Consider the following 21,272-nt stretch of genomic DNA (forward strand, 5'->3'; position numbering starts at 1 on the left):
CTGTGAGGTAGGTGGGGCTGGAGAGGGCTCCCACAGCAGCTGCCCTTTCAAGGACAGAGTCTCAGAACGGCCTACAATCTCCTTTCCCTTCCTCCCCCACAACAGACACCCTGTGAGTTAGGTGGGGCTGGAGAGGGCTCCCACAGCAGCTGCCCTTTCAAGGACAGAGTCTCAGAACGGCCTACAATCTCCTTTCCCTTCCTCCCCCACAACAGACACCCTGTGAGGTGGGTGGGGCTGGAGAGGGCTCTCACAGCAGCTGCCCTTTCAAGGACAACCTCTGCCAGAGCTATGGCTGACCCAAGGCCATTCCAGCAGGTGCAAGTGGAAGAGTGGGGAATCAAACCCGGTTCTCCCAGATAAGAGTCCGCACACTTCACCACTACACCAAACTGGCTCTCGGTTAGATGTACCAGTGCTCTGACTCACCATAAGGCAGCTTCATAGGCTCCTGTCTCAACATAAACTTGAAAACAGTTTTAATAAATTAGCCTGTAGGCAAAACCAATTGTTTCTAGGTGAAATTTAGCCTGGGCTTTCCCTAGAAGCCAAAAGGACTCAACTGGGAATGAAAAAGAAAACGACTGCAGATTTATACCCCGCCCTTCTCTCTGAATCAAAAGACTCAGAGCGGCTTACAATCTCCTATATCTTCTCCCCCCCCCCCACAACAGACACCCAGTGAGGTAAGTGGGGCTGAGAGGGCTCTCACAGCAGCTGCCCTTTCAAAGACAACTCCTGCGATAGCTATGGCTGACCCGAGGCCATTCCAGCAGCTGCAAGTGGAGGAGTGAGGAATCAAACCCGGTTCTCCCAGATAAGAGTCCGCGCACTTAACCACTACACCAAACTGGGATATTGTACTTTGGTCATGTGATGAAAAGACAAGAGTCACTGAAAAAGACAATCATGCTAGGGGAAGTTGGAGGCAGCAAAAAAAGGCAGAGACCCAACATGAGGTGGATTGACTCCGTCAAGGAAGCCACAGCCATCTGTAAGACCCGAGTAAGACTGTTAACAGTAGGATGTTTCGGAGGGCATTTGTTCATAGGGTCACTGTAAGTCGGAAGCGACTTGACAGCGCTTAACGCCCAACAGGCAAAACCTTTTGACATTTCTTGGATTGTAATTTTGGGGACCCTCTGAAACGGGTCCAGAGGGGGGTGACGAAGATGGTGAGGGGTCCGGAGACCAAGTCCTATGAAGAAAAGTTGAAGGAGCTGGGCATGTTTAGCGTGGAGAGGAGGCAGCTGAGAGGTGATCTGATCACCATCTTCAAGTCCTTGAAGGGCTGTCATGTAGAGGATGGTGTGGAATTGTTTTCTGTGGCCTCAGAAGGTAGGACCAGAACCAACGGATTGAAATTCAATCAAAAGAGTTTCCGGCTCAACTTTAGGAAGAACTTACTGACCATTAGAACGGTTCCTCAGTGGAACAGACTTCCTCAGGAGGTGGTGGGCTCTCCTTCTTTGGAGGTTTTTAAACAGAGGCTAGGTGGCCATCTGACAGCAATGAAGATCCTGTGAGTTTAGGGGGAGGTGTTTGTGAGTTTCCTGCATTGTGCAGGGAATTGGACTAGATAACCCCGGAAGTCCCTTCCAATTCTATAATTCTATGATTTTAAGCCTGATGAAATTGTTTGAGAGGGGTTCGAGCCAACCAGTTAGCTGCCCTCAGAACAGCTGGTGGAGATTTGGCCTGTTTTCCTCTATGCTCGCCAAACTTCTCTTTCCTTTTGCGCCTTGTGGAACGTCGCTGTTTTCTTTGTGTGCTTTTTAATCTGGGTGGTTTTTTTCTCAATCCTGAACCACTTTAAGCAGGAAGAGCCTTTCCTTCATCCTGCCGTCTTCCTCAGGTATCTGGGAGCGTGCGTTCAATTCAATAACTCTTGATTCGTTTCAGTACCACTAAGTGTTTTGGCTTGCAATCCTTCCAGCGACGTTTTGGCTCCATATATCTGCACAAGGCCAAGGAAAGATGCCAGGGGCTTCCATTCTAGCACTTAGGAAAAGAAAAAACGGGCCCCACAAATCTTTTTGCGGTTGTCCGTAATGCTGTTTTGAACTAGGCCGGATAGACAGGTCTTGGCTGCAAAGCGAGAACTTAACTTCTCTGTGCTGCGGGAGACAACTATTCATTACTACTGCCACCCTGTCTCTCTCTCTCTCTCTCTCTCCCTCCCCCCCACTCCCTTGTGCCACACAGCCCTGTGTGTTAGGGCGATGTCAGACAGGAGACCCTCTTTTCAGGAAGCGTGCCCCGCGTTGGCTGCAAACCAATTATCTCTTGTAAGTGGCTCGACGGAACACGCCATAGGCATGTTAATAACCCCGTAACTGGATTGCAGCCAGGTCAGAGGGCAGGCAGCTTGCGTCCAGAGCTTTTTGACACGAGCTCTTTGGCTCCTGTCGTTTTTTGAAGAATGGGGCTGTCAAGCGCGCTTATTTCTGTGGCATAATGGGTTCTCAAACAGAGCAGGTCTCCGGCTCTTTACTGCTCCCCTCTTATTTACAACCTTACTTATAATGCCCCTGTATAAATCGATGGTGCGGTCTCATTTGGAACACTGTGTACAATTCTGGTCACCGCACCTCAAAAAGGATATTATAGCACTGGAAAAAGTGCAGAAAAGGGCAACTAGAATGATTAAAAAGTTGGAACACTTTCTCTATGAAGAAAGGTTAGAATGCTTGGAGAAACGTCGACTGCGGGGTGACATGATAGAGGTTTACAAGATTATGCATGGGATGGAGAAAGTAGAGAAAGAAGTACTTTTCTGCCTTTCTCACAATACAAGAACTCGTGGGCATTCAATTAAATTGCTGAGCAGTCAGGTTAAAACGGATAAAAGGAAGTCCTTCTTCACCCAAAGGTTGATTAACATGTGGAATTCACTGCCACAGGAGGTGGTGGCGGCTACAAGCATAGCCAGCTTTAAGAAGGGATTGGATAAAAATATGGAGCAGAGGTCCCTCAGTGGCTATTAGCCACAGTATGTGTGTATATATATATATATGTGTGTGTGTGTGTGTGTTTGTGTGTGTGTGTGATATTGGCCACTGTGTGAAACAGAGTGTTGGACTGGATGGGCCATTGGCTTGATCCAACATGGCTTCTCTTATGTTCTTACGTTCTAACCGTGGGGCAAATAAATCCATCTGGCCCAAGGATGTTTATGCTACAGCCTGGCTGGTTCCACTTTCAAGTCGCCTCTCCCACAGGTTCACACAGACAACTCTTTATCTTCTGCTAGAGAAGTGTGAGGATGGGAGATGTTTTTAGTAGCCTAAATTCCTTAGTAATAAAAGAGATAGTGTTTAGCAACCTTTGAATCCGTGACTCAAGCACGCATCTGTAACCTTTGAAGATATCCTATATAGCAACTGCGTACCTCATTACTTCCAAGGCTTGTGTCCTTGGTACAGCTTCTGAGTTTCTAAACTAAAACAGCTTTGATTTAAAACAAAAGACTGCTTATTGAGGAATATCGACGCTTGACAGGGGCATGTGGGGGAGGAACCCTAACAAATGTTGGAAGTTGAAGCTCTTCTCGTGGTTTTCTTTTTTAAAAGAATGTGGCTTAAGTTGTATTAAAGAGATGCAGGAAAGAGCCAGAAGAGAATACCTCGATGCTGCAGTCACATTTCGGGCAGCTGGAGTTTCTGTTTGTTTTCAGTTCTCCAAGCCCAGAGTAATTTCTGGAAACTGGTGGCATGTGCGTGAATTCCTAGAATTGCATTTCATTGCCGGTTAAAAGCTGCTTCTCTGGGCTGCATTGGATAATGTAAGAACTGTAGGTTATTTATTTATATCCCACCTTCCTCCTCAGTGGGAAGAAGTGGCCCGGCATCGGTCTCCTCTCCTCCGCTTTGTCCTCACAACAACCCGGTGAGGTGGGTTAGGCTGAGAGTGTGTGACTGGCTGAAGGTCACCCAGCAGGCTTCCAGGAGATTTGAGCCTCGGTTTCCCAGATCCTTGTCTGACCCTTTAAACGCTATGCCACGCTGGCTCTCCTCAGTGTAACTTGGTGCTTTCTGAAGTAAAAGGAGCAAAACCGGATCTCTGTCTTTGAACGCTGACGGCAGAATGATAACCTTGAGGTGTCTCCCCTCTCAAATTACAAGCAAAACGGGAACCAAACCAGGGGGGGTTGTGCCCCACAGAGCTTACAAAAAATAAAATATTTAAGGTCTATTGGAGGGGTAGATGAGATGCCCAGAATACTTGTTTGTTTATTAAACTATTTACACCCCACCCTTCCTTGTGATTTAAGGAGACTTAATAGTTAATGTGACAGAACAGACCCTATTCTGCCTTCAGACCCAGAGCTTATCTTCTTCCTGCCACTAGAGACAGGGCCTTCTCAACTGTAGCCCCCTCCTGGTGGATCCAACTGCCAGATGAAGTGAGGGCCTTGCGGAACCTTGTGCAGTTCCGCAAGGCCTGCCAGACTGTTCTCTTCCAGCTGGTATTCAGTGGAAGAAGGCCGTCGCCATGTGGTACGGACTACCTTTTAAACAGGCAAAACATTTATTTAAAATTTACAACTATATACGGGCAGGTTTTTTAAAAAAAAAAATGAACAGAAGCAATAAATCAAATAGGGAAAAACGCTCCTTCTTCCCCTAATATAATACTTGCCCTGTCCATGCCATCCAGAACAGACAGACTCACCAACCCAACTGACTGAACTCAAATGCCTGCTTCCCACCAAAAATCTCTAATATAAAACCCAGTTCCCACCCAGGAACTGATTTTCCCTCCTGCAGCCTTCTGGGAGATCAGCCTGAAAGACTTCCTGTCTCTCTAGGAGGCCTCAGAAGTGCCGCTTCCAGACCGGAGGGGAGGGGGAGAAAGAGACTAGGCCGAAACCTGACTCCAGTTTGATGACCTCTTCCTGCCAAATCCCAGATAACCATAGACTAAAATGGCGTTTCTCCACAGTTAACAAAACACTTTCAGTTAAAACCCAAAAATAAAATAGTAAACCCCAAGTCTCTCCCCTTGCTTTAAAAAGAAGCAAGCCAAGTCAAAAGCTTTGGCAATCAGGCAGGCCTTACAGCACTTTCTGAAGATCTCCAGGGGGGTGGGGGTGCTCAGCTCTTCAGGAAACCTATTCCACTAAGCCGGAGCCACAGTGGAAAAGGCCCCGGCTCTGGTCAGAGCTAGTTGGGCCTCCTTAAGATGATTGTCTGATTACTGCAAGTGGGGGACAAGGGACATATGGAGGGAGACAGTCCTTCAAATGTGTGGGTCCCAGGTCATGAAAGGCTATAGAAGTCATAACCAGTACCTTGAATTGAACTCAGAAGCAGCCTAGCAGCTGATAACAGCTGTTTCGGAACCTATGTTCCTGGAGGCTAGCCCTTGACATAAAGCTGTTGTATTCCAGGTTGTTTTTGACGGCACAACCAGGATGTGCCAGGAAGGGCAGGCAAAGGTTTTTGTGGGAAAAGAAACGATAGAGGTGAACAGTTGCCAGTGATTTGGGTGCAAGCCATGCACAGATTTATGCCAGTGCACCAAAACAATCACACAGGATATTCCTGTGCATGTTTATTACTTACTGCGATATGTTGCCCTTTCTAACAAACAGCCACTGTGTGGGTTGCAGAAACGGAACAGGTTGTTAATCAGCCAGTAACGTAAAAGCTGCATTCTTTCCTTTGTGCAAATGAGCTCTCTTCTGCTGGCTCATTGCTAATTCCCTAGTTCTGAGCTTTGATGTTGTTTGCCTTGTTACTAGCCCCTGTTGCTCATGGGGGAGAGGACTCAGGATTTGTCCAAAAGACTTCAGGGAAAAGGTGGGTTTGGGAGATAGGGGAGAGGGAGGAGGAGGAGAAGACGACTGCAGATTTATACCCCGCCCTTCTCTCTGAATCAGAGACTCAGAGCGGTTTACAATCTCCTTAATCTTCTCCCCCCACAACAGACACCCTGTGAGGTGGGTGGGGCTGAGAGGGCTCTCACAGCAGCTGCCCTTTCAAGGACAACTCCTACGAAAGCTATGGCTAACCCAAGGCCATTCCAGCAGATGCAAGTGGAGGAGTGAGGAATCAAACCAGGTTCTCCCAGATAAGAGTCCGCATACTTAACCACTGCACCAGACTGGCTCAGACACGTCTGTGAAGATTTACCAGGGTCACAAGCTGCAGATTTGGTGTCTTCGTGTCTCTGCAGCCATCTGCCGATAGGGCCAATCGATCAACAGTTAGATTTGTGAAGAAGAGAGAGCCCCGAGTCATTATCCCCTTGCTAGCCAACACATGGATAGCTGGTGGACAATGTTCTCTCTAAGCTGAGTGTGAGCTAGCTCACAGTTTTCCAGACTCTGGTTCACACATTTTTGTCGGAGCTCTGGAAGGATGGCCCCACAGCAAACTAATTTATGCAGTAGCCAAATTGCTCTCTCACAACTTTAATGCCAATAGCTCACAAAGAAGAATTTTTACTCACAAGATTCCACAGCTTAGAGGGTGTATTGCTGGTGGAAGCTGACAGATGGGCTATTTAGTAAACAATGCAATGGGAATTAGGGGTATAGCACCAACCAGGTCTAAAAAACCAGAAGTGACGCAAAGCCTAAGTATTAATACATTAATGATAAGAATGTCAGAAATGTCCTGCAGGATCAGACCAGCAGTCCATCTAGTCCAGCCTCCTGTCTCACACAGTGGCCAACCAGTTCCTCTGGAGGGCCATCAACAGGGCAAAGAGGCTGAGGCCTCCGTTGAATATCAGAAGAGCCCTGCTGGATCAGACCAGCGGTCCATCTAGTCCAGCATCCTGTCTCACACAGTGGCCATCCTCTGGACAGCCAACAACAGGGCTTAGAGGTTGAGGCCTTCATAAGAATATCAGAAGAGCCCTGCTGGATCAGACCCGAGGTTCATCTAGTCCAGCATACTGTCTCACACAGTGGCCAGCTTGTTCCTCTGGAGGGCTAACAACAGGGCATAGAGGCTGAGGCCTTCAAAAGAATATAAGACGGACCCTGCTGGATCAGACCAGTGGTCCTTCTAGTCCAGCATCCTGTCCCACACAGTGACCAACTTGTTCCTCTGGAGGGCCATCAACAGGGCAGAGAGAGTGAGGCCTTCAAAAGAATATAAGACGGACCCTGCTGGATCAGACCAGTGGTCCTTCTAGTCCAGCCTCCTGTCTCACACAGTGACCAACCAGTTCCTCTGGAGGGCCAACAACAGAACATAGTGGCTGAGGCCTTCCTCTGATGTTGCTTCCTGCTTCTGAGATTCAGAGGATCAGTGCCTCTGAATGTGGAGGTTCCCTCATTCACCAGGACTGGTAGCCCTATCGATTCCCCTCTTCAAGTTGTTTATTCCTGTGGCCATCACCTCGTCCCCTGGCAGCTAATTCCGCATTTAATAACTCTCTGTATAAAGTAGTGTTTCCTTTTTTCTGCCCTGTACCTACTGCCCATCAGCTTCTTTGCGGGAACAATGATGACACATTAAACGATGTAAAATTCTGTAGCAGGATCCTAGTTTCAGCAGACTATACCCAGTGATATAGATGAGAGTTCCTAGTAAGTTTTCTAAGTAACTCCCATGAATCATTTATTGCAGTGCAGTTCTGTTGCCTGAGTAGAAAAGCCCTCTCAAATCATTCAGTTTTGCATATTGGATTACTGTAACTCGCTCTACATAGGCTTGCCCTTGGGGCTGATCCAGAAACTCCCAACTGGTGCAAAATGCAGTAGCGCAGTTGTTAACTGGATTGCCTTTACGGGCAAGCAGTCAGCTGATGCTGTGCAAATTGCACCTGTTATCAATTGAGTACCGGATCTGCTTCAAGGTTCTAGACATTCACAATCTTATGTGCTCTGGGACTGCTGCGATCTGCCAATCAACATCTTCTGGCCATCCGTGGCCCAAGGGATGTCCAGCTTGCCTCAACCAGAGACAGGGCTTTTTTGGCCCTGGCCCCGCCCTGGTGGAATCAGCTCCCTATGGAGATCCGGGCCCTACCGGATTTGCTTCCATTTCGTAGGGCCTGCAAGACGGAGCTGTTTTGCCAGGTCTTTGGTTGAGGCAAGCGGATGTCCTTTCATCCTACTGTCTATACCAGGGGTAGGTAGCGTTGGCTCTCCAGATTTTTTTTTTGCCTACAACTCCCATCATCCCCAGCCAGCATGGCCAATGGCTAGGGCTGATGGGAGTTGTAGGCAAAAAACATCTGGAGAGCCAACATTCCCTACCCCTGGACCGTCTATTGCCATTTTCAGCCACAGTGGGCTGAAAACTACGTCTTGATCTGTAAATTGTGCTTGCCCTCCTGTGTATATCTTACTGAGTTATGTTCTTATATTTGCATATTATTAAGTTATTGTTGTCTTTTATTTGTTTTTATTATGACTGTAATCAGCCCTGAGCCCACAAGGGAAAGGGCAGAATATAAATCTACCAAATAAATAATATTTTGTGGGGAAGTCGGGAGCGCGAGACCTATTCCACACGGCGGGGGCCACAACAAATAAGGCACGCACGCATACAGGCCGCTGTTGATTATGCCCATTCTCAGGTTGGCATCTTGTTAGAGTGAATGGATTACGCTGGGGCGGCTGCAATTGACTGCATCTCACCAGGGATCTCGCAGTAGCTTCTGGTTTACGGTCATTGGTCTGGGTTTGGCTGTTGATATGTATCGAATCGCTTGGTTTAGTTTTGTTTTTCTGCTGATCGCGTGCAATAATGCTGTGGCAGAACATTCTATGCTTGGAGCAAATGCTGAGTCGGCAGCTTTTTTTTTTTTTTTTTTTTGCAGCTCTTGCCAGAAGAACAAAGCAACTGTAAAATGAAAAATCGCATTGTGCTCTCCTCCCCCTCCCCCGGCATGGTATGCTAATAGTCTGGGCAGAAAAAGATTTTGAAATTCAAATTAAACCGAGTCTTCGAAAGTCCTAGCGCTGTCTAAGTTATCGTTCACCTGTCAAACTCATGACTCTGTGACAATAAGCTCCAGATGAAACAGCACGCGGACACACAACAGCACTTCGGCACTCTTGCGTTAGATTAAGCCAAACCCTATGAGGATAGGCTGAGAGACAGTGCAGGGAGGGCACCAGAAGGCTTGCTGGCCTTCTTTCGTAGGGCCTGCAAAACGAAGCTGTTCCGCCAGGTTTTTGGACGAGTCAGCGGGCATCTGTTTATCGATCGGTTGGCCACCCCTCTACTGCACTGCTGTACTGTGATGCTGTATTGTGGTGCTATTTTGTGCTATACCACCTTGCTGTCATGTCTTCTTGCTGCACTTCGATGAATGCCGTGGTTGGTTTTATTGTGGTTTTATTTCTATTTGCTGTACTCCGCACTGGGCCCCCAATGGGGGAATGGGCGGGATATAAATAAATAATAATAGCAAGTTAACCTTGCCAAGGGTGCCAGACAGTGTAGGGCTGGCCCTGCCTACATGAGTCACCGTAGCAAGTCAAATTGGACTTGTGGGTCAGTCAATGTACTAAAACGGTTGGGAACCCCTGATTGAACATATGAACCTATGAAGCTGCCTTCTACTGAATCAGACCCTGGGTCCATCAAAGTCAGTCTTGTCTACTCAGACTGGCAGCGGCTCTCCAGGGTCTCAAGCTGAGGTTTTTCACGCCTACTTACCTAGACCCCTTTTTAGTCGGCAGATGCCGGGGATTGAACCTGGAACCCTCTGCTTCCCAAGCAGATGCTTACCACTGGACCCACCGTCCCTCCCCCTACTCTCCAGGGTCTCAAGCTGAGGTTTTTCATGCCTACTTGCCTAGACCCCTTTTTAGTTGGAGATGCCGGGGATTGAACCTGGGACCTTCTGCTTCCCAAGCAGATGCTCTACCACTGGACCACCGTCCCTCCCCTGCTCTCCAGGGTCTCAAGCTGAGGGTTTTCACGCCTACTTGCCTAGACCCTTTTTAGTTGGAGATGCCGGGGATTGAACCTGGGACCTTCTGCTTCCCAAGCAGATGCTTACGACTGAGCCGCCGTCCCTCCCCTGCTCTCCAGGGTCTCAAGCTGAGGTTTTTCTCACGCCTACTTGCCTAGACCCCTTTTAGTTGGAGATGCTGGGGATTGAACCTGGGACCTTCTGCTTCCCAAGCAGATGCTCTACCACTGAGCCACCGTCCCTCCCCTGCTCTCCAGGGTCTCAAGCTGAGGTTTTTCACGCCTACTTGCCTAGACCCCTTTTAGTTGGAGATGCTGGGGATTGAACCTGGGACCTTCTGCTTCCCAAGCAGATGCTCTACCACTGAGCCACCGTCCCTCCCCTGCTCTCCAGGGTCTCAAGCTGAGGTTTTTCACGCCTACTTGCCTAGACCCTTTTTAGTTGGAGATGCCGGGGACTGAACCTGGGACCTTCTGCTTACCAAGCAGATGCTCTACCACTGAGCCACTGTCCCTCCCCAAGGATTCTGAGAACCCTTTTTTTTTCCTGATTCCAAAACTGCATTGCCATTCCATCAGAAGCAACTAATATAATAACCTTGCTGGAAACTCTGTGCGGTTTGGTCTGTGAGCCCGAAGCTCCCCGCGCCTATTGTTGTAAGAGACTTTTGCAATGACATCATGCCGTCCTGCTGAAAGGATTCGTGCTTTCTCCGCTTTGAATGCTGGCAGGAGCAGAGCCTGTGCTTCTGTTTTGGACCGGGGGGGGGGGGGGGAATGCCACATAAAATGTCAGCAGGAATCTGCGCTTCCATGTCCAGAAGGACCTCTGACAATGCAGTGACGAGCATTTGTCAAAACCAGTCCTTGGCATGCTGTATCAAAGGGCTGTTTCATTGCACTAATGACCGTGCATGTATTTGAAAGAGAATTCTCCATTCTCAAAGGTCAGAGGTCTCTGGAAAGTGATTTGGGGGGCTTGGCATTATCTGCTCACGTGTCAAACGTGTCTTCGGTGAAGTTGGCTCATTTCCGACTTTTACATGTAGCTGTTCGATCCACGGAGTCACATTCTTTTTGTTTCCTTTCTTCCCTCCTCCCGCTCCCCAGAATTGACTTCTGAATCCATTAGCGCAGACAATGGGAGGTGCCGTGAGTGCGGGCGAGGACAACGACGAGCTGATCGACAACCTGAAAGAGGCTCAGTACATCCGGACGGAGCTGGTGGAGCAGGCCTTCCGGGCCGTCGAAGACTACTACCTGGAGGAGTTTAAGGACAACGCTTACAAGGACTTGGCTTGGAAGCACGGGAACATTCACCTCTCAGCTCCGTGCATTTACTCCGAAGTCATGGAAGCTTTGGACCTGCAGCCGGGGCTTTCCTTCTTGAACCTGGGGAGCGGCACTGGCTACTTGAGCTCTATGGTGGGACTCATCCTGGGTAAATGATCTCTTTGAATCAGATTAAGTAGCCTAGCGCAGAGGTGTCAAACTCATTCGTTATGAGGGCCGGATCTGACATAAATGAGACCTTCTCAGGCCGGGCCATGTCTATCCTAAAATGTAGTGCCAGGATAAAGGACACAGACAAACACAATTTGTGTGTGTCTGTAAGTTGCAAATCTACTTTTGATTTATTGACATTCATTACAGAAATTTCACAGTCAGTGCTTTGGGCCTAAGACCCAGGGGAAAACATGAAACGGCTGGGCATTGTGAGCTTCTGCACATAAGTTGCTTCATGTGCAGGTCAGCCAGTGGAGAAAATAGAGGCTTTGCTCTGTAGCTCCTGTGCAGTTGAGTAAGCTTGGCAAAGCAAGCTGTGATGCAGAAGGAAGCAAGAGAGAGAGAAGGAAGCAGATGACAGTGAGTTGCTTGCGGGTCTGATAGGAGCCCTCCAGGGGCATGATCCGGCCCTCGGGCCACACGCTTGACACCCCTGGCCTAGCGGATTGACCTTCTCATCTAGCATGGGTGAGGGATACTGTCATCAGTGTGGACAGGTATAAGTGGTGGGGTTCATTTTCAGCATATTGCCACAGATTGAGGTTCCGAGGTCTCCCACCAGTCAGCTTCTGTGCAGTTCTCAGCTGCTCAGCCTCTTTGATTCGTATCATATAAGGTGTTTATTGAAAGAGATAAATGTTCACAGCAGAAGACGTTTTTATTAGAACTGCTCACCTAGAGTAGGATCAGATACTTATACCCTTTGCACAGCAGTCAGTATACGTAAGCGATTCTAGGCATGCAGAAAAAAGCAGCAAAAGCATTCTAAACAGGTTCCCATATAATCCCCCCCACACACACACACACGGCTGCTTGGTGCCTTTCTCCTGAAAACGAAATTTAAAAACAGTATCCCTGGCAGTCCTGATAAGAGTCCGGTCTTTGAGGTCAGAGGAAAGAAGAAGAATTGCAGATTTATACCCCGCTCTTCTCTCTGAATCAGAGACTCAGAGCGGCTTACAGTCTCCTTTATCTCCTTCCCCCGCAACAGACACCATGTGTGTTGAGTGGGGCTGAGAGAGCTTTCACAGAAGCTGCCCTTTCAAGGATGACCTCTGCCAGAGCTATGGCTGACCCAAGGCCATTCCAGCAGCTGCAAGTGGAGGAGTGGGGAATCAAACCCTGTTCTCCTAGATAAGAGTCCGCGCACTTAACCACTACACCACAATGCAGCGTCTCTTTCATGGAGACTCTGCTCCATTTCAGCCAGAAGGTTATATGTAATAAACAACCCCCTTGCAAAGCCCTTGCAAAATGTATTTTATGTGCCAGGAAGCAACAGCAGTAAAAAGCCGCTGCCACCAAATAGCATCAAATCATTGGCAAGAAATACTTTCTTGACACCACCATAGCAAGAATCCCAGCCAATGCCATGCTGGGAATTATTAGGAAGGGAATTGAAAGCAAATCAGCCAGTATCATAATGCCCCTGTATAAATCGATGGTACAACCTCATTTGGAATACTGTGTACAATTCTGGTAACCGCACCTCAAAAAAAGATATTATAGCATTGGAAAAAGTGCAGAAAAGGGCCACTAGAATGATTAAAGGTTTGGCACACTTTCCCTATGAAGAAAGGTTAAAACGCTTGGGGCTCTTTAGCTTGGAGAAACGTCGGCTGTGGGGTGACATGATAGAGGTTTACAAGATTATGCATGGGATGGAGAAGGTGGAGAAAGAAGTCTGTTTCTCTCTTTCTCACAATACAGGAGCTCGTGGGCACAGTGGAAGGGCTTCTAGCCCGACTTGTGGACCTCCTGATGGCACTTGGGGGGTTTCTTGTGACCACTATGTGACACAGAGTGTTGGACTGGATGGGCCATTGGCCTGATCCAACATGGCTTCTCTTATGTTCTTATGTGGCACAGAGCGTTGGACTGGATGGGCCATTGGCCTGATCCAAAATGGCTTCTCTTATGTGACACAGAGTGTTGGACTGGATGGGCCATTGGCCTGATCCAACATGGCTTCTCTTATGTTCTTCTGTGACACAGAGTGTTGGACTGGATGGGCCATTGGCCTGATCCAAAATGGCTTCTCTTATGTTCTCCCACTACCTGCTATTGTCCGCTGCTTCTCAGATGGGTGGCAGGAAGAAATTTCCCAGCAACTCAGGGAGGGGGGCATCAGTATCCCTTGGGGAAATGATAATCACTTCTGACATGACCCAGAAGTAACTTCCTCGTATTTTGTGACGTGCTTGCATTCACCCAAAAACCTGTAGCAAAATCATAGAACTTAGGCAAATGCTAGAACGTCGCTGCTGACATCTTGGTCATGCTGGAAGTGACATCATTGCTGCAGGGACACCGATGACTCCCCCATCTCCCATTGGTTATGAGCCCATACATGGCAAAACCTACCCCAAACCTGCTGCTGTCCAGCAGAGGTGAAACTGCTGAGCAGTCGGGTTAGAATGGATAAAAGGAAGTACTTCTTCCCCCAAAGAGTGATTAACACGTGGAATTCACTGCCACGGGAGGTGGTGGCGGCTACAAGCATAGACGGCTTCAAGAGGGGATTGGATAAACATATGGAGCAGAGATCCATCAGTGGCTATTAGCCACAGCATATTGATGGAACTCTCTGTCTGGGGCAGTGATGTTCTGTATTCTGGGTGCTTGGGGGGGGCAACAGTGGGAGGGCTTCTAGTGTCCAGGCCCCACTGATGGACCTTCTGATGGTGCCTGGGTTTTTTTAGCGACTGTGTGACATAGAGTGTTGGACTGGATGGACTATTAGCCTGATCCAACATGGCTTCTCTTATGTTCTTATGTGACACAGAGTGTTGGACTGGATGGGCCATTGGCCTGATCCAACATGGCTTCTCTTATGTTCTTCTGTGTCACAGAGTGTTGGATTGGATGGGCCACTGGCCTGATCCAACAAGGCTTCTCTTATGTTCTTAAGTGACACAGAGTGTTGGACTGGATGGGCCATTGGCCTGATCCAACAAGGTTTCTCTTATGTTCTTATGTGACACAGAGTGTTGGACTGGATGGGCCACTGGCCTGATCCAACAGGGCTTCTCTTATGTTCTTATGTGACACAGAGTGTTGGACTGGATGGGCCATTGGCCTGATCCAACATGGCTTCTCTTATGTTCTTATGTGACACAGAGTGTTGGACTGGATGGGCCATTGGCCTGATCCAACAAGGTTTCTCTTATGTTCTTCTGTGACACAGAGTGTTGGACTGGATGGGCCGTTGGCCTGATCCAACATGGCTTCTCTTATGTTCTTATTCACGCACTCGGTTGCAGGCTGAGTGTCAGAACATTCGACTGCTGTATATGCTTTTGTGAAGTTGTCTGACTTGGAAGCTGTACAAGGTTCCGTGGACTGGGGTTGGCTGTGTGAATGGAAGAGTACCTGTTTCCTATACCCTTTCTTTTGTTGAGTTCATTCCAGCCAGAGAGCTGAAGAGTTTTTAATAACACCAAGGAAAAACCCCAAAAGTTGCCCTCCGTCCACTTTGAACAAAATGGAAGTTTTTGAAGCTATCTAGCCAGGCTCTCATTAGCTCTCGAAAGATAAGCAGGGTAGTCTTTGGTCAGTATTTGGATGGAGGCCACCATTGCTTCTGCCAGAGTGGGGTTGGAGGGGGAGCATTTTAGGATTGGAGCTGATGCTTCGTCCAGCTGCCCTCCAAAAGTTTTCTGTTCCCTTTTCTTACAGGTCCTTTTGGGATCAATCACGGCGTGGAGCTTCACTCTGACGTCATAGAATACGCCAAGCAAAAACTGGACTTCTTCATCAGGACGAGTGACAGCTTCGACAAGTAAGATTGGAGGGGGTGTGTCTGACTGCCATCATTTTGGATGGTAACTGCTGGTTGTAGCACTCGGCGTCTGCAAACTGAGAGGCTACCAAGAAGGCAAAGAGGAATTCAGGATTTTGCCCCGCCGTGTGCTCTGAGGTGGCTGTCTAGGTCACGTGAGATGGTCACTTCTATTTTGACTCCTGCGAATGCAACACTCCTGCAGTGCCTGCGCTGGGATGCGAAAGCAGCTACAAGTGGAAGCTTTACGTTGTTTGAATCGGAGACTCGTTCTCCAGCCCATTTGGTGTAGTGGTTTAGTGTGCGGACTCTTCCCTGAGAGAACCGGGATTGATTCCCCACTCCTCCACTTGCAGTTGCTGGAATGGCCTTGGGTCAGCCACAAGTTCTCCCAAAGCTGTTCTTAAGAGCAGTTCTGGGAGAGCTGTCTCAACCCCACCTACTTCACAGGGTATCTGTTGTGAGGAGGAGGAAGGAGAACGAGATTGTGAGCTGCTCTGAGACTCCAGAAGGGTGGGGTATAAATTCAGTCTCCTCCTCCTTTTCCTTCTCATGGGTTGTCTCCTCCTCCTTTTCCTTCTCCTTCTTCTCCCCATCTCCTCCTCCTCCTTATCCTCTTTCTCCTCCACCTCCTTTTCCTTCTCCTCATCTCCTCCTCCTTATCCTCTTTCTCCTCCACCTCCTTTTCCTTCTCCTCCTCCTCATCTCCTCCTCCTCCTTATCCTCTTTCTCCTCCATGTCCTTCTCCTCCTCATCTCCTCCTCCTTATCATCTTTCTCTTTCTCCTCCACCTCCTTTTCCTTCTCCTTCTCCTCCTCATCTCCTCATCATCATCCTCTATCTCCTCCACCTCCTTTTCCTTCTCCTCATCTCCTCCTCCTTATCCTCTTTCTCTTTCTCCTCCACCTCCTTTTCCTTCTCCTCATCCTCTTTCTCCTCCACCTCCTTCTCCTCCTCATCTCCTCCTCCTTATCATCTTTCTCTTTCTCCTCCACCTCCTTTTCCTTCTCCTTCTCCTCCTCATCTCCTCCTCCTCATCCTCTATCTCCTCCACCTCCTTTTCCTTCTCCTCATCACCTCCTCCTTATCCTCTTTCTCTTTCTCCTCCACCTCCTTTTCCTTCTCCTTCTCCTCCTCATCTCCTCCTCCTTATCCTCTTTCTCCTCCACCTCCTTCTCCTCCTCATCTCCTCCTCCTTATCCTCTTTCTCTTTCTCCTCCACCTCCTTTTCCTTCTCCTTCTCCTCCTCATCTCCTCCTCCTCCTTATCCTCTTTCTCCTCCACCTCCTTTTCCTTCTCCTTCTCCTCCTCATCTCCTCCTCCTCCTTATCATCTTTCTCTTTCTCCTCCACCTCCTTTTCCTTCTCCTTCTCCTCCTCATCTCCTCCTCATCTCCTCCTCATCATCCTCTATCTCCTCCACCTCCTTTTCCTTCTCCTCATCTCCTCCTCCTTATCCTCTTTCTCTTTCTCCTCCACCTCCTTTTCCTTCTCCTCCTCCTCATCTCCTCCTCCTCCTTATCCTCTTTCTCCTCCACCTTCTCCTCATCTCCTCCTCCTTATCATCTTTCTCTTTCTCCTCCACCTCCTTTTCCTTCTCCTTCTCCTCCTCATCTCCTCCTCCTCATCCTCTATCTCCTCCACCTCCTTTTCCTTCTCCTCATCTCCTCCTCCTTATGCTCTTTCTCTTTCTCCTCCACCTCCTTTTCCTTCTCCTCCTCATCTCCTCCTCCTCCTCTTTCTCCTCCACCTCCTTTTCCTTCTCCTCCTCATCTCTTCCTCCTCCTTATCATCTTTCTCTTTCTCCTCCACCTCCTTTTCCTTCTCCTTCTCCTCCTCATCTCCTCCTCATCATCCTCTATCTCCTCCACCTCCTTTTCCTTCTCCTCATCTCCTCCTCCTTATCCTCTTTCTCTTTCTCCTCCACCTCCTTTTCCTTCTCCTCCTCCTCCTCATCTCCTCCTCCTCATCCTCTTTCTCCTCCACCTCCTTCTCCTCCTCATCTCCTCCTCCTTATCATCTTTCTCTTTCTCCTCCACCTCCTTTCCTTCTCCTTCTCCTCCTCATCTCCTCCTCCTCATCCTCTATCTCCTCCACCTCCTTTTCCTTCTCCTCATTTCCTCCTCCTTATCCTCTTTCTCTTTCTCCTCCTCCTCCTCCTTATCCTCTTTCTCCTCCACCTCCTTCTCCTCCTCATCTCCTCCTCCTTATTCTCTTTCTCTTTCTCCTCCACCTCCTTTTCCTTCTCCTTCTCCTCCTCATCTCCTCCTCCTCCTTATCCTCTTTCTCCTCCACCTCCTTCTCCTTCTCCTCCTCATCTCCTCCTCCTTATCCTCTTTCTCTTTCTCCTCCACCTCCTTTTCCTTCTCCTCCTCATCTCCTCCTCCTCCTCCTCTTTCTCCTCCACCTCCTTTTCCTTCTCCTCCTCATCTCTTCCTCCTACTTATCCTCTTTCTCTTTCTCCCCCTCCTCCTCCTCTTCCTTCTCCTGCTTCTCTTCCTTTTTCTTCTCCTCTTCCTTCTTCTACTTCTCTTCCTCATATGCATAACTTGATTGTGACGCGATGGCACTAATTCATTATGGCGTTACTAACATGTTAACAAAGGAATCAGTTCCCTGAAGTGGGGCAGGTCTCCTTCCTTGGTGGTCTTCCAAGCAGAGACTGAGCAGCCAGCTCTCTCAGGGAAAGCAGATAGAACACCATGGAAAAACAATGAGTATACTTTAATCTTTATATATGATTTATGCAACTTTGAACCAGTGTATACAAATATCAACATCAATTTCAGGCCAATGATTCTGTTTTAGCTTTGAACTTTTATGTAAGAAATTATTGAAATTGAGTTCCATTTTATCAGCCTGATTAACTGAAGAAGAACAGTACTGAAACGTCTTGAAATCCAGAGGAGACATCTTATGAAGTCTGCAAGGATTTCCTGATCCTTCCATTTGAAAGAATTTCACAAGAAGTTATGGACTGCATTATGGACTTTGTTTATTGGAGGAAGGATTTCTGAAAATCCCTCTGTTGGAAAGTATTGGAACGAATTGTTTTGTTAATAATTTGTAAATTTTTCTAGAGGGAAGAAATTGGAAATTGATGTTGATATCTGTATACACTGGTTTAAAGTTGTATACAGAATAAATCATATATAAGGACTGAAGTATACTCATTGTTTTTCAGTGATATTCTATCTGCTTTGACTTTACACCAAAACCTCTTCTTCTGAAAGTCTCTCAGGGAGGCTGAAGCTTTGTGTTTCTCGCGCTGAGCAAAGCAGAGCCGAAGCCAGTGGGCCTATAAGCCTCCTTGCCGGTGTGCGACAGCAGATCACAAACCAGCACATTCCCAGAAATGCTTGGGAGACTATTTATGCACCGTGGGTCTTCTAAATCCAAAACTTGCTTGTGCGGTTGGCCAATCAGGGTTGTTTAAATGGCCATATTGGGGAGGGACGATGGCTCAGTGGTAGAGCATCTGCTTGGTAAGCAGAATGTCCCAGGTTCAATCCCCGGCATCTCCAACTAAAAAGGGTCCAGGCAAACAGGCATGAAAAACCTCAGCTTGAGACCCTGGAGAGCTGCTGCCAGTCTGAGTAGACAATACGGACTTTGATGGACCAGAGGTCTGATTCAGTATAATGCAGCTTCATATATTCATATATACTGCTTGAGTGGAAACCCACCTATCTTTCTTTTATTATGGGGTCCCTTGGGAGGAAGAAGAAGAACAAGACTGCAGATTTATACCCCGCCCTTCTCTCTGAATCAGAGACTCAGAGCGGCTTACAATCTCCTATATGTCTTCTTCCCCAATTACAGACACCCTGTGAGGTGGGTGGGCCTGAGAGAGCTCTGACAGAAGTGGCCCTTTCAAGGACAACTCTGCCAGAGCTATGGCTGATCCAAGGCCATTCCAGCAGGTGCAAGTGGAGGAGTGGGGAATCAAACCCGGTTCTCCCAGATAAGAGTCCACACACTTAACCACTACACCAAACTGAAGGGGAGGATGTTGGCTCTCCAGCCAGGATGCCAGCTCTGGGTTGGGAAATATCTGGAGATTTTGGGGGTGGAGCCTTGGGAGGGACCTCAGCAGGATACAGTGCTATTCGTCCTCCAAACCAGTGAGTCCGTCCTCCAAACCAGCCATTTACTCCAGAGGAATTGATCTCTGTTGTCTGAAGACCAGTTGTAATAGAGGGAGATCTCCAGGACCCTCCTGGAGGTTGGCAACTCTACCTGCAGCAGCCCAAGACGGGTAGCCATGTTTGTCTGTAGCTGTAGAAAAGAGCAAGAGCCAAGTAGAAGAAGATCAGAAGATATTGGATTGATATCCCACCCTCCACTCCAAATCTCAGACTCTCAGAGCAGCTCACAATCTCCTTTATCTTCCTCCCCCACAACAGACACCCTGTGAGGTAGGTGGGGCTGAGAGAGTTCACTGCCACAGGAGATGGTGGCAGCTACAAGCATAGCCAGTTTCAAGAGGGGATTGGATAAGCATATGGAGCAGAGGTCCATCAGTGGCTCTTAGCCACAGCTTATTGTTGGAAGGATATAGATATATAAGAAGGATATAGATAAGCTGGAACGGGTCCATATGATTCTATGAGTGGGGAATCAAACCCGGTTCTCCCAGATAAGAATCCATTCACTTAAACGCTACACCAGGGGTGGCCAATGGTAGCTCTCCAGATGTTTTTTGCCTACAACTCCCATCAGCCCCAGCCAGCATGGCCAATGGCTGGGGCTGATGGGAGTTGTAGGCAAAAAAACATCTGGAGAGCTACCGCTGGCCACCCCTGCTTACACCAAACTGGCTCTTCAAGACTAACAAAATTTGTGGCAGTGGAGGAACTGTAATGGGTCAGATGCAGCTCAAATGTGAGTCCATCTCTCCTGTATTTTGGAGAGCGGAGTGATATCTGATGCTAAACAACATTAGCAGGCAAATGACAAGTGAGCGAATGACTCACAAAAGCTCCTCCCCTGCCACTAGTTCTGTTAGTCTTGAAGGTGATGCTTCTTTTCTACTGGTGGAAGTGCTTGCTGGATTGCATTCGACTGGTCGATGTGCTGACAAAAGGAACATAAGAACATAAGAGAAGCCATGTTGGATCAGGCCAGTGGCCCATCCAGTCCAACACTCTGTGGCACACAGTGGCCAAAAAAATTATTTATACACACACACACACACACACACACTGTGGCTAATAGCCACTGATGGACCTCTGCTCCATATTTTTATCTAACCCCCTCTTGAAGCTGTCTATGCTTGTAGCCGCCACCACCTCCTGTGGCAGTGAATTCTACATGTTAATCACCCTTTGGGTGAAGAAGTACTTCCTTTTATCCGTTTCATCAAATGCCCATGAGTTCTTGTATTGTGAGAAAGGGAGAAAAGGACTTCTTTCTCTACTTTCACCATCCCATGCATTATCTTGTAAACCTCTATCATGTCACCCTCAGTCGACGTTTCTCCAAGCTAAAGAGCCCCCCCAAAGTGTTTTCACCTTTCTTTATAGGCAAAGTGTTCCAACCCTTGAATCATTCTAGTTGCCCTTTTCTGCCTTTTTTCCAATGCTGTAATATCTTTTTTGAGTTGCGGTGACCAGAATAGTGCACAGTACTCCAAATGAGGCCACGCCATTGATTTATACAGGAGCATTATGATACTGGCTGAGTTGTTTTCAATCCCTAATAATTCCCAGCATAGCATTGGCCTTTTTTATTGCTGTCGCACACTGTCTCAACATTTTTAGTTTAGGTCCCCATTGTGGAGGAAGGCAGAGTACAAATAATTTAAATACTCAGTTCTCTTGGGAAACTACGCTTGCTAAGTTTCTCTTGGGAAAGCCACGCCTTGGAGCGTGCCCTCTCCCAGGACTGTTAATATTTATCCAGGCTTGAGCCTTTCGAAATATCAAATTAAGGACATAAGAGAAGCCATGTTGGATCAGGCCAATGGCCCATCCAGTCCAACACTCTGTACACACAGTGGCCAAAAAAAACCCCATCAAGAGGTCCATCAATGGGGCCGGGACACTAGAAGCCCTCTCACTGTTGCCCATTCCAAACACCAAGAATACAGAGCATCAC

General features: G+C 48.0%; 1 protein-coding gene across 2 annotated transcripts in view; it reads left to right on the forward strand.

Moving 5' to 3' along the window:
* PCMTD2 (protein-L-isoaspartate (D-aspartate) O-methyltransferase domain containing 2) overlaps positions 1 to 21,272 on the forward strand; it is a 50,192-nt gene that overhangs the window by 12,358 nt on the left and 16,562 nt on the right. For both annotated transcript variants that reach the window (XM_060230609.1, XM_060230610.1), the window contains exons 2-3: positions 10,998 to 11,328; positions 15,072 to 15,174. In XM_060230609.1, the coding sequence (XP_060086592.1) occupies positions 11,028 to 11,328; positions 15,072 to 15,174 (404 nt within the window). In that variant the 5' untranslated portion in view covers positions 10,998 to 11,027. The remainder of the gene's footprint in view (positions 1 to 10,997; positions 11,329 to 15,071; positions 15,175 to 21,272) is intronic.

The sequence above is a fragment of the Heteronotia binoei genome, chromosome 2 (genome assembly GCF_032191835.1).
Source record: "Heteronotia binoei isolate CCM8104 ecotype False Entrance Well chromosome 2, APGP_CSIRO_Hbin_v1, whole genome shotgun sequence".
Lineage (NCBI taxonomy): Eukaryota > Metazoa > Chordata > Lepidosauria > Squamata > Gekkonidae > Heteronotia > Heteronotia binoei.